This window comes from Hemitrygon akajei, chromosome 2 (assembly GCF_048418815.1).
Source record: "Hemitrygon akajei chromosome 2, sHemAka1.3, whole genome shotgun sequence".
NCBI lineage: Eukaryota > Metazoa > Chordata > Chondrichthyes > Myliobatiformes > Dasyatidae > Hemitrygon > Hemitrygon akajei.
The window spans coordinates 54,451,831-54,465,625 of NC_133125.1; the positions used below are offsets into that span (position 1 = coordinate 54,451,831).

Sequence of the window (13,795 nt, forward strand, 5' to 3'; positions counted from 1 at the left end):
GTTCCTACAACCTATGGACTCACTTCCAAGGACTCTTCATCTCATGTTCTTGATATTATTGCTTTTTAAAATTTATTTTGTTTTTTTCTGTATTTGCAGTTTGCCCTGTTGGGTGCAGTCTTTGATTCTTTTGTGTTCTCTGTATTTACTGTGATTGCCCACAAGAAAATGAATCTCAGGGTTATGTATGGTGACATATATGTACTTTGATAATAAAATTATGTTAAACTTTGCAGAGAGGTTCAACAATACAGTTCCAGAATGAGGTTGATCCAGGTAGAGGGTTGGATCAGGAATTGGCCTCTAATTAAACTCAAAACACAGAGGACCATGAGCAGCACTAGGGAGAGTTCAAGTGGAATATCGATGCAGATATAAAGAAGGTAAGACAGCAGCTACACTTTATTAGGAGTTTGAAGAGATTTGGCATGTCAACAAATACACTCAAAAACTTCTATAGTTGTACCGTGGAGAGCATTCTGACAGGCTGCATCACTGTCCGGTATGGAGGGGCTACAGCACAGGACCGAAAGAAGCTGCAGGAGGTTGGAGCTGCACTGAAGTCTAGAGAAGTCAATCCACTGAGTCACACAGGGACACAAAATAAGGCATGATACCACCTCTTTTCTCAGTCAAAAGTGTAATGATGCCCAGTCATAAAAACAAAAAAACCCTTTCTTTTGTATGCCTATAGGTAATTTCACAGCTCAAAAACAGGATTTTATAATAGGCTTCACTTTTATCATTGAAAGCCTAATCTGTACGTTATCTTTTGGGTATTGAACAAACTTACCTAAGTTTAGTTGGATGGCAAGGCATGTAAGTGAACTATATTTTGTATACAACACAGGTTGTAGGCAATAAAGTTCTGCATGAGCCAGTTTGTGATTATCAGTATTGACTCTAATACAGTTTTTTTTGGGAGGGCAACGAAGCAAAGCATGATATAATAAATGAAAGGAGACTCCCCTGTAATGAAGTATAATAACTTGGAATACATGTGGTTTGATTCATGAAGGAAGTCAAGTAGATAACGGGCTATGAAGGCAAACAGGACACTTTTCAGGATCAAACAAAAAAATTAATTATCCATTTCTTTAGCATGACCCTCCGGGCCCAGCCAAAACTGTATAAGTAATTGGGACAAAATAGGAGTGTTCTGCATTCAGTTGTGCTGACTGCAATGTAAAACAAATACAGCGAAGCTACAGGATTTAGAAGTAATGAGGCTTTCATCAGGATTGAGAAGTTTAATTATTGACAAGGCCTATTTTCCTGGAGTATTTATCTATGAAATGGGGTGATTTAAATGTATAAACAATTCTGAAAAGCTGATAAAACGGGCAAACATAGCAAGGACATTTACTTAGTGAAGATAAACTGGAGAAACAGATTCAGAAAAATTATTGAAAAGAATGGATGAGATTGGAATTTTGTTACCCAGATTGGGCGGGAAAGGAATGCTGAATCTCAATGTCTCAAGGCATAGCTGAATAGAAACCTTGAACACAACTAAAATATTTAGATGATAATTTCACTTGCTCAAGGAATTGGAACGTAGAATTAGCCTCAATACCTCTTTTTGGCCGGTATGATAGAAATGTCTAAATAGCTTCCTTCTGTGTCATAACTTTCTGATTAAATTTGATTATGATAAAAATTATGATTAATTTTGAAAGTGTGTTCCAAGTTGATAGATTATGTGAAATTATAGACCACATTAGCAAAGTGATGGGTAGAGATACGATAATGCTAGACAGCAACTTCTTCGAGCTGATCTGCAGAAACAGCTTAATTTCTACATTTAAAGCCTCTCTTTTCCCTTTTCAAGGTGGAGAGTTCTGTCAAAGACTCTGAACTAGAGCTACACTCAAACTTTGGTTCTTTGCGGTGATGGGACCCACTCACAGGGCTCAACATCCAGCCGTTTTACTATATCCCAAGGATGCGGCCTAGAAGACAAGTGTGCCTTCGGGGTTCCGAGGCTTTATGGTCCTGATGACGAGCCAGTTCTATGCCGGTGCTGCTGACTGAAGCATTACGGAAGAAAACACAATTATCGGGAACAGCGGATCAGTTGTCAGAGAGTTCTGTACTTGGTCAACCTCTCTCTCTCTCTCATTGGTGGGGGAAGAGTTTCTTGCCAATTCTCAAGTCAGAGAACTCGGAAAAGTAAACGACTCGGCAAGCTTTACACCATAAATCAGCGAGTGTTTTTTGTCTGTTTTGTTTATTAGGGAGAGAGCGTGATCCTGCGGTACATTGAATTGTTGGGTGAATGATTAGTTTTTGTTGTACACCAAGAGATGTTCTTTCTTGGGGGCTTTGCAATTGCTTGCTTAATGGGTGGTGGGTGCTGATGTTTTTTTGCTGAAATAAATGGGGGGGGGAAGGTTGTTACTCTGCCGCTGCTTGTGCATGGGAGGGGGAGTGGGGGCATTGAGGTTCTAATGTTTTTACTGTCACTCATTCTTTGAGGCACTCTTCTGTTTTTGTGGATGTCTGCGAAGAACAAGAATTTCAGATTGTGTATTGGATACTTTCTCTGATATTAAATGGAACTATTGAAAAAAAGATGGAACAAGGCTGGCTGGCCAGATTTTTTTTTGAAAGCTCCTGACATAATTCTTTATGAGTTCAATAGAGCATGAAATTGAACTCTAAAAATAAATGAGGGTATAGCATTCAGAAGAGCAAAATGCTATAGAAGAGATATGATACTCTCTTGGGTTTGCCTTTCCCTTCACCTTCACGTCCAATGAACACTATGAGCTGGACTTTTTATAAAAAAAACTTTCATACCAGTCAATGGGTTGAAGTCAGCAAATATCAGAAAATTCATTCACATCCTTGATAAGAGAAAACATTATTTTGCAAAATAATGCAGAATGGTCACTGATTTCAATGGAATTTAAATTAATATGATAACTTATAAAATCATTAATAATCATCTTACTTCTGTGCCAGAGGTGTGAGGATCTTTTTCATTTCTTCCATTATTCCTTCTCGCTTGCCAGGATTAGACTCAAGAACTTTATCCAACGTTGAACAAAATGATGACTAACAGACAAAAATTTTAACAATTTATTAAAATAAAATTGACTAAAATCTTTTAGAAATCCATTTCAGAACAAGGCATCTTAACTAAATATACAGGGAAATACAGCCCAAGCTATATAATATAAATTCATTAGTAGTGAAGTCAACATATTTTTCTTCAATAGTTGAAATTTCCTTCCACAATTTTACAGGTAGACATTTCTTAATTACTATGAAAATTGCTTAAACCAATTTAGTGCATTAATGTTTTACATTTGTTCATATTCATATGAGCTGTAATCTGGATGCCAGGATGAATAAAATCCTGTAATTTAGCAGGAATAATGTACACAAGCCTACATCTGAATAAATTTGTAAGGGGAATAAAAAATAAATACTAATTCATACTTATGCTGATACTTCCAACATTAATCTTGAGGAAATTACATTTACTGCAAAAGTAACCAGAGAACGAAATATTTAAAAACTCATAAACAAGAGAAAATCTGCAGATACTGAAAATTCCAGCAACATACACAAAATGCTGGAGGAACTCAGCAGGCCAGGCTGCATCTATGGAAAAAAAACACAGTTGATGTTTCAGACCAAAATGTCAACTGTGTTCACTTAAAAACTCATTACCTACACATCTAGAGAATAAGCTGCACTATTGAGAAAGTGGTTAAAATATCCATCCTTAACCACAATTTACAGCATGCAAAAGCCATTCCGTATCTATGTGCAAAAAATTAATAATTGTACTAGTTAAATTTATTACAATCACTAATCTAAACTGGATTAAAGCAGAACATAATGCCTGCAAACTGCTGTCCAATACACCAAACCTGTAAGATCCTAGTGTTCACTGCTGCATGCTGCAATATTGATTGTTCAGAATCAGAATCAGTTTTATTATCACTGACATAGACTGTGAAATTTGATGCTCTGCAGGAGCAGTACAGTCCAATACGTAGTATTAAAATAAATTACATATAGTGCAAACAGAGAGCAAAATAGTGAGGTAGTGTTTTAGGGACCATTAAAAAATCCGATGGTATCTGGAATTCCAGTTAACAAGGTCAGCTAGACACGGCTGTCCATTATCACTTGCCCTATTTGTATTGGCAATAGAACAATTAGCTGAATTAATTAGAACTGATTCAGATATTACGGGCTTTAGAGTTAACCGGGAGGAATATAAGGTAAATCTATTTGCTGATGATGTTCTGATTTATCTAACAAACCCATTGCATTTGTTGCATAAATTATCTTTTAGATTGGAAGAATATGGGAAAATATCAGGGTATAAAGTAAACTGGGATAAAAGTGAAATCTTACCCCTTACTAAAGAAGATTATAGTCAATGTCGATTAGTAACTCAATTTAGATGGCTGATAAACGGTATAAAATATCTAGGTATAAGTGTTGATAACCACATAAAGAATTTATATAAATTAAATTATTTGCCATTATTGAAAAAAAATTCAAGAAGATCTTGATAAATGGATGATGTTACCAATAACATTAGTAGGCAGAGTTAATGCTGTAAAAATGAATATATTTCCTAGATTACAGTATTTATTTCAAACATTACCAATACAACTACCGCAGAAGTTTTTTCAAGAGCTGAATAAATGTGTGAGGAAGTTTCTTTGGAAAGGTAAGATGTCAAGAATATCGTTGGAAAAATTGACATGTAAATTTGACCTAGGAGGGTTACAACTCCCAAATTTTAAGAATTATTATAAAGCAAATCAACTTAGATTTATTGCATCTTTTTTTTGATGAAGATAAACCGGCATGGATTAGAATAGAGCTAGATAAGATAGGAGAAAATATACCAAAAGATTTTATATATAAATGGGAATCCAGATGGATACAGGAAAAGAAAGAATCTCTTATATTAAAACATTTGATTGATTTATGGAATAAGATAAATGTTGATGATGAGATAAAGAAATCTTTATTAGCAAAGAGACCCCTAATTCAAAATAGACTCATTCCTTTTACAATGGATAACCAACTTTTATATAACTGGTTTCAAAAAGGGATTAGATATATAGGTGACTGTTTTGAAGGAGGTAAATTGATGTCGTTTGATCAACTAAAGAATAAATATCAAATAACACTCTTTTCTGTTATTTCCAATTAAGGGCTTATTTAAGAGATAAACTGGGTCAAACAATGTTAATGCCGAAGCCTAATGAAATAGAAATTTTAATTCAAAAAGGAAAAATTAAAAAATTTACTTCTTGTATGTACAATTTGATTCAAAAACAGACAATTAAACAAGGAATTCATAAGTGAAGACAAAAATGGGAAACTGATTTGAATGTTAAAATTAATGAAATAAGTTGGTCAAGACTATGCCTTGACAGTATGACAAATACAATAAATGTCCGACTTAGATTAGTACAATACAATTTTTTTACATCAATTATATATTACACTACAAAAAATAAATAGATTAAACCCAAATTTATCTGATCAATGTTTTCGATGTAATCAAGAAATTGGTACTTTTTTACATTCTACTTGGTCTTGTTTTAAAATTCAACCTTTTTGGATAAATTTAAGAGTTTTATTGGAACAAATCATTGGAATACAACTTCCAATGTGTGTATCAGTCACTTGACAAACCATACAAGATGAACCTTTCATACTATTTTTCTGAAGAAGTAATCAAAAATCAGATGAGGGTAGGGTAGTGAGTGTTGTTAATTTGAACTTTAACAAAGCATTCAACAAGGACCTGCATAGTAAGCAGCCTGGAAGGTTAGGTCACATGGAATCCAGGGAGAACTAGTTAACTGGATTCAAAATGGGCTTAGGGGAAGGAAGCAGAGGGTGGTGACTCTTGTTAGTCCATTGCATATACAAATGATATAAACATGAATGCACATTATCTGATACATAACTTTGCAGGTGACACAAAAAAAGATGTAATTGATAATGAAGAATGTATTTGCAGATTACATGGGGGTAACTTGATCACTTGGGGAAGTGAGTCGAGGATGGCAAATGGATATAGCTAAGTGTGAGACAATTCATTTTGGAAAAATCAACCAGCGTAGAGCTTATACTATGAATGGTTGGGCACTAGTGAATGTAATGGAACAGAGGGACTTGGGAATACAAAAATGGGACTTCGGACAGTTAGTTAAAAATGGCACAGATAGACAGGGTAGTAAAATAGGTACTTAGCATGCTAACAGGGCACTGACTATACTAGTTGGTATATAATGTTACAATAAGGTGAATAAGAACCTCTTTTCTCCAGTGAGTGCAAACCTAGGGGGCATACATTTAAGGCAAGAGGGTAAGTTTTAGAAGGGACTCAAAGGAGCAACTTTTTCACGCAGAGGATGGTGAGTAAATGGATTGAACTGCCAGAGAAAATGGTTGAGGTAGGTACAACAGTATCGTTTAAAAAGCACTTATGTAGGTGTACAGAGGGGTGAGGCTTAGAGGATATGGGCCAAGTGCAGGAAACTGAGATAGATGGGTGGGTACTGGTGCAGGCATGGACTTACTGGTTGAGACAAAAGGCCTGTATCTGTGCTGTATTGCTCTGAGTTCGAATAACAGAGTGAGAATGGATTTTTAACTTTAAGGAGCAGCAAACAGCAAATGGGTTAAAACTTACCTTGCAAATCATGAATGTATTTCCATATAGCTCTTCAGTTAACATATTTCTTTGTTCTAATACTGCTTTGTCATTATATGCATATTCCACAACTGCTGATGCCTCCGAATGTCGCAGTAACCTTTTCACTTCACCTTTGAAACTTTTAATTACCTCAGCTACTTGTTTCTTAGTTCTATAAAAAGAAACCACACATTACATCTAGGTTTTACTCAACAATTCGCATTGCCAACAGAAGATTTTCTTTCATAACTTCACATTTAGAATTTTCACCTATTACTCAAAATCAATTAATTTCGAAAAATTTATTTGTTAACAAATGAATCAAGATTTAGTTGACATTAATAAAGAGTGATTGACGTTTGTCTTAATCTGACAATACAAAATCTAAATGTTATTTGCTAAAGTAGATGCCATTTTTAAATTATCTTCTGATTTACAGTTTCACTTGTATCTGAACATAATGATCACTGAGCTGCGCTTTTATGGTCTTCAGCACAAAGGGTCTAGGAGCTGGGATATCTATAAAGACCTGAATTACAGACTTAAGAACTACTGGACCCATACTGTGACTTTTGTCTGCTCAGGAATATACCATGCCGATGTGATAAAAAAAAACAAAGGAACAGATTCAGGAATCACAGGTGCAAGCTCACTCCCACTTGTCACATTTCAATACATTAGAAGCTTAATAGCTTGAGATTACAGCTCTGACAAAGCTTCAGTGAGTAGTAGAGTTGGCCTTAAACCTGTGGGACAATTTACTATGATATTTTAGAACCAAAGAACACTGGAAATAAGCCCCAAATCTGCAGAAACAATTAACTCCAAAGTTTCTGCTAACGCCTCATGATTTCTAACACAATACTCACCCATACATTAGAAGCTTTTTCACAATATGTCTGCCATACTTGGATTTACTCAAGGCAACCAGATGCTCTGAAAAGAAATTACAAGGTAGTATTAACTGAAATGAAAAATTATTTTGTATTCATTTATAGTATGAGCATTGCTTGGTAGGCCAGAATTTATTGCCCATTCTTAACAGCAAGCCTCATGTAGCGCCTCCTCGCTGGTGAAACATGGAAACTGAACTCCTCTCAGACTTAGGCTGAGCTACAAAGGACAGGGAGGAGGTCTGCTCTCTGCATACGTAGCACGCCGCCCCTCTAGTGCATGGACACGTCCTGGTGCTCGTGAACCTGCTCTCCAGCCATGGGTAAATAGCTCCACTTCTTTGTAGACAGCCTTAGAAGAGACCAAGGCTACGGGAGTAAACCCAGACAGCAAATCAAGAGTGGAGGCCCTAAGGTGGCTGGACGTCACTGAACATCCTTCCGGCAGCTCCTGCAACCAAGCTGGTGCCAGGCATATTGCTTCATAAGCTTTCTTTTGGACTACTCTGGTGAGGCTGAGAGGGGGATCTTGACAACTGAGCACCTAAGGATCTCCATACCATCCGCCCAGGCTTGATGATGATGACTATCACCCATTGTCTTTTGAGACATATGGATGCCAACCAACTGATGCCATACTTGATCAAAAGATGCATTGTTGTCAAAAGCACTTTGACATCTCCATTAATTCAACTCTTGGATCCATATCTGAGACGATACAAAGGTCTGGAACTAAGTGGTCCTGACAAAATCAAAACTGTCAGTGGTGCATAGATTATTGGTATAGAGCATACATTTTTAAAATACCTTTCAATTCCTCAAAGGCCTCTTGCCTTTGTTCTTCATCACCAAACTGAAGATAACACTGGATTATTCGGGCAGAATCATGTGCAAACGCAATCTGCAGATGACAATAAAATAATTCGTTAAAAATAATCTGACAGATTTACAGTAGATTCCTTTTTCATGTGAATTATTATGGATTCAATAAAACACTAAAATAAAAATCCTGCAACCTGCAACCAAGTGTTTTACAAAAGGAAACAACATTGCACTTTCAACTTCATTTTCTCTCAACATTATAGAACTGGCAACGTGGTTCTGGAAATCACTTACGCAAATGGGTCCCCTGTGACAACACTACCATAGACAACAGTAAAATGTGTTAATTTGACTTCAAGGCCACAAATTCTAACTGCTATATGTAAAAACAGCCAAAGTTCAGTATTTAAATGGAATCTAAAATACCTAGTTCAGTGGATAAAACACAAACATTGAACACCACACAGCAGCGTTCAGTTAGGTCTTTACATTATACAGTGCAAAACACCAAGACAGATCTTTCGATGCCCTGAGATTGACTGTCATCTGTGCCCTCTCCATGCTGTAATTTTGAACAGAATTATCTTCTGAGGGGTCAGCTCCAAGCTTATCAGAATAACATAAGGAATAAAGGGCAGTATAAAAATAAAAGAGCAGTATAACATAGCAAAGATGAGCAGGAAACCGGAGGACTGGGAAGCTTTTAAAGAGCAAGAAAAGACAACAAAAAAGGCAATACATCAAGAAAAAATTAGGTACGAAGGTAAACTAGCCAAGAATATAAAGGAGGATAGTAAAAGCTTCTTTAGGTATGTGAATAGCAAAAAAATAGTTAAGACCAAAATTGGGCCACTGAAGACAGAAACGGGTGAATTTATTATGGGGAACAAGGAAATGGAAGATGAGTTGAACAGGTACTTTGGATCTGTCTTCACTAGGGAAGACACAAACAATCTCCCAGATGGAATAGTGGCCAAAGGAACTAGGGTAAAGGATGAACTGAAGGAAATTTATATTAGGCAAGAAACGGTGTTGGATAGACTGTTGAGTTTGAAGGCTGATAAGTCCCCGGGACCTGATGGTCTGCATCCCAGGGTACTTAAAAAGGTGGCTCTAGAAATCGTGGACGCATTGGTAATCATTTTCCAATGTTCCATAGATTCAGGAACAGTTCCTGCTGATTGGAAGGTGGCTAATGTTGTCCCACTTTTCAAGAAAGAAGGGAGAGAGAAAACAGAGAATTATAGACCGGTTAGCCTGACGTCAGTGGTGGGAAAGATGCTGGAGTCAATTATAAAAGAGGAAATTACGTCACATTTGGATAGCAGTAGAAAGATCAGTCCGAGTCAGCATGGATTTATGAAGGGAAAATCATGCTTGACTAATCTTCTGGGAGTTTTTTGAGGATGTAGCTATGAAAATGGACAAGGGAGAGCCAGTGGATATAGTGTACCTGGACTTCCAGAAAGCTTTTGATAAAAGTCCCACATAGGAGATTAGTGAGCAAAATTAGGGCACATGGTATTGGGGGCAGAGTACTGACATGGATTGAAAATTGGCTGGCTGACAGGAAACAAAGAGTAGTAATTAACGGGTCCCTTTCAGAATGGCAGGCTGTGACCAATGGGGTACCACAAGGTTCGGTGCTGGGACCGCAGCTGTTTACAATATACATTAATGATTTAGATGAAGGGATTAAAAGTAACATTAGCAAATTTTCTGATGACACAAAGCTGGGTGGCAGTGTGAAATGTCAGGAGGATGTTATGAGAATGCAGGGTGACATGGACAGGTTGGGTGAGTGGGCAAATGTATGGCAGATGCAGTTTAATGTGGATAAATGTGAGGTTATCCACTTTGGTGGCAAGAACAGGAAGGCAGATTACTATCTAAATGGAGTCAAGTTAGGAAAAGGGGAAGTACAACGAGATCTAGGTGTTCTTGTACATCAGTCAATGAAAGCAAGCATGCAGGTACAGCAGGCAGTGAAGAAAGCTAATGGCATGCTGGCTTTTATAACAAGAGGAATTGAGTATAGGAGTAAAGAGGTCCTTCTGCAGCTGTACAGGGCCCTGGTGAGACCCCACCTGGAGTATTGTGTGCAGTTTTGGTCTCCAAATTTGAGGAAGGACATTCTTGCTATTGAGGGAGTGCAGCGTAGGTTCACAAGGTTAATTCCCGGAATGGCGGGTCTGTCATATGTTGAAAGATTGGAGCGACTGGGCTTGTATACACTGGAATTTAGAAGGATGAGAGGGGATCTGATTGAAACATATAAGATTATTAGGGGATTGGACACACTGGAGGCAGCAAGCATGTTCCCACTGACGGGTGAGTCCAGAACTAGAGGCCACAGTTTAAGAATAAGGGGTAGGCCATTTAGAACAGAGGTGTGGAAAAACTTTTTCACCCAGAGAGTGGTGGATATGTGGAATGCTCTGCCCCAGAAGGCAGTGGAGGCCAAGTCTCTGAATGCATTCAAGAGAGAGTTAGAGATATGGATATGGAATATGGGGAGAGGGCAGGGACGGGGTACTGATTGTGTACGATCAGCCATGATCACAGTGAATGGCAGTGCTGGCTAGAAGGACCGAATGGCCTACTCCTGCACCTACTGTCTATTGTCTATCTGACAGCAAACAGCCAGCTGTGCTGACAAGAACAGTATTGACATTCAGTCATTCAAATCTGCTCAGAAGCTATCAAAAAAATTAAATCAAAATTGCAAACACACAAACAGTTCAAAACTATAAAAAGCCCTATTTAACAACCCTAGCAAGCAAGATCCCCCATTTTACTCAAAAGGGCCTGTAATACATTAACCTGGAAGGAGTTCAGGAGGTATATTCTGAGAGTTGGGACATCTGTGCAGGTTTGCAATGCCCTGACTTCACAAGGAGTCCCAGTCAGAAATCCTGTACCTCAAGATACATAAAAGATCACCTCCACTTAAGAATTAACCGAATAAGGATATATCCACTGTAGGCTTCATCTGAATATCTGTAGGCTTCAGTGGAAACTTTACCCAAATGTATTAATTTCAGATGAAATGTAGGCAGTATCATTTTCACACTTCCAGATATAATTAGCCTATATTACTGAAATAGTATTGTTGATACACAAGTTAAGCTATAGTTTAAAAAATAAAGACAATTACTTAATTACAAATATCCCAATATTAAATACAATACAGAAACCTGCATTAGATATATCTTAAATCAAACACCATGACTAATGAAAAGCTTAAAGTAAAAAACATACATTTTTAATATTTCCCTGGACTAGATTCTGCAATTCTTTCATAAGTTCTGCTTTTTTCTCTTTACTGCAGTCTTTTCTAGAAGAAAAAAAAATAAAAATCAGTGTTGTTTTCTAAGCTTCCTTCCAGGCAAACTATTGCCAAGTGGCTAGATGCTAAAAGGTTAGAACTAAACCAATTTTATTGTATTTTGATTGTAGACAGCAGTATTGTAGACCCAAGTTATGTAGACACAAATGGCTCATAATTACATTGCGGTACCATAATCTACAACTGAGAGACAAAAAATGAATTACTCCATTCCCTATTATAAAAAATAAAGGGTCAATTATAGGATGTAAATTGTAATTTTATTCACTGGAGATTTGAAATTATTCTTAATCTGCAGTGAACAAAGGTTGATAACATGCAAATACTGATTATTAATAATTTCCTTTCTGTAGCAAATAGAAACATGATACATTTTATAGGAAAATACCTATGAAAGGAATTAATTTAAAATCCAGATCAAAGCAAACATTGTGGAGAAATCAGCATCAACTTTACATTAGATGTATTAAAAACAATTTTAAAAGGTTTTATGGAATATGTTTTAAACAAATATAGATATTGCTATTGTGCAAAATTAAGGTTAAGTAAAACTATTAATTTCATAGTTTGATTTTCATTTATCCTGTTGCATTAAAGTTACAAATTTATTGAACCGGTTATGATCCTCCATACTAACAGCAACCAAGGAAGAAGAATAATCTACTGAGAATCTGAGCTGACTCAACAGCAATGATATTAGGATAACATCAAAGGTGAACTTCACATTGATTCAGATGCTCAGCACAGGTATCTCAGAAAGTGACTAAAGTGGGTCTATATATTAAACTGGTTGAAATAAATTTAGCTGAGATAACCTCTCATCCAGTGTACCAAGAAGCCTTAATAGAAAAAGCGCAAATAAGTTCAACAATGAAAATCATACAGATGCTTTCTAATCAGGCCAACGCTTAATTTATTTGAATTAGGATTGAGAGACAAGGGGTAGTGAGCAATGCGGTCTTCAACTTGCCATTAAGATTTTATTCAATATACATCACTTTAAGTGAACATTTAATTGCTACAAGTGTAAAAGATTAATTTGAACTGAACTTGCTTGAAAATACCTTCTTACACTTTCCCAGATCTGCTTTGATCGGATTATTAAATCATAATTAGTTTTCTTGTCCTGTTGTCTGTTCACTTTTAGTTCCTTCTTTTGTTTTTTGAAATCATTCCATTTGGGTTTCTTTCCAGCTGTTCCTAAAATGACAAATCATTGTTTTAGAAATAACATTTTAAATACATTTTAAACTACCATAAAACAACAAAGCCATGTCTCCGACATACTCAATAATGTATTATATATTGGGCAACCCTCCAGCTTGGCATGTAGGAAGCTAATTAGAAAATCAGAGTGGAGTTGATGGGTATGTGAGAGGAAACAGGATACGGAAATGATTGGGTAATGAATGGGATTTCTAAAACAGCTGGCATAGGTTTAATGGACCGAATAGCATTTTTAATGCAAAAATTATGAATATTTGAGAATGAGAAAGGCACCAATAATGCCTGAGGTTGTCGATTCCAATGATTTTTTGCTTGACAGAAGATGCTATTTGGAGAAGCGAAAAAAATAAACAGGACTAGAGCTAGCATTAAACACAAAAAAAGATCATGTTTGAACACAATTATTTCAACCCAATCCAAAAGACTTTACTACTGATAACCAGGTACCAAGTTTATAAAAACAATCTTAGAAACTAAAACAATTGGGCAGCAGCACAGTCAAGATCAGGAATCATCATACGGAGAAATGTAACCCATTCCTCAAATATGCAGTAAACCTCTTCATTAGCACAATAAACTAACGAGCAAACCATCAATCCAAGTGCATCAAAATAATGAAAACATAAAAATGACAGAAGAGTAGTGTTAAATACTGAAAATAACATGCTGAGTGTAAATGATTAAGCTTTGCACCTCTGAATCTGCTCACTTATTGTACTCCAGGCGAGCCCTATATTACAGCAGTTTAGCTTGTGGAAATTTAGTCGTCACATTTCACAATCACTACCCAAAAATTTAAGATATGAAATAAAATTC

General features: G+C 36.5%; 1 protein-coding gene across 2 annotated transcripts in view; it reads right to left on the bottom strand.

Moving 5' to 3' along the window:
- Positions 1 to 13,795, bottom strand: part of pum3 (pumilio RNA-binding family member 3) — a 49,060-nt gene that overhangs the window by 21,533 nt on the left and 13,732 nt on the right. For both annotated transcript variants that reach the window (XM_073072413.1, XM_073072424.1), the window contains exons 4-9: positions 12,817 to 12,952; positions 11,665 to 11,740; positions 8,389 to 8,482; positions 7,558 to 7,624; positions 6,686 to 6,860; positions 2,957 to 3,060 (exon numbers count right to left, since the gene is read on the bottom strand). In XM_073072413.1, coding sequence (XP_072928514.1) covers positions 2,957 to 3,060; positions 6,686 to 6,860; positions 7,558 to 7,624; positions 8,389 to 8,482; positions 11,665 to 11,740; positions 12,817 to 12,952 — 652 coding nt within the window. The remainder of the gene's footprint in view (positions 1 to 2,956; positions 3,061 to 6,685; positions 6,861 to 7,557; positions 7,625 to 8,388; positions 8,483 to 11,664; positions 11,741 to 12,816; positions 12,953 to 13,795) is intronic.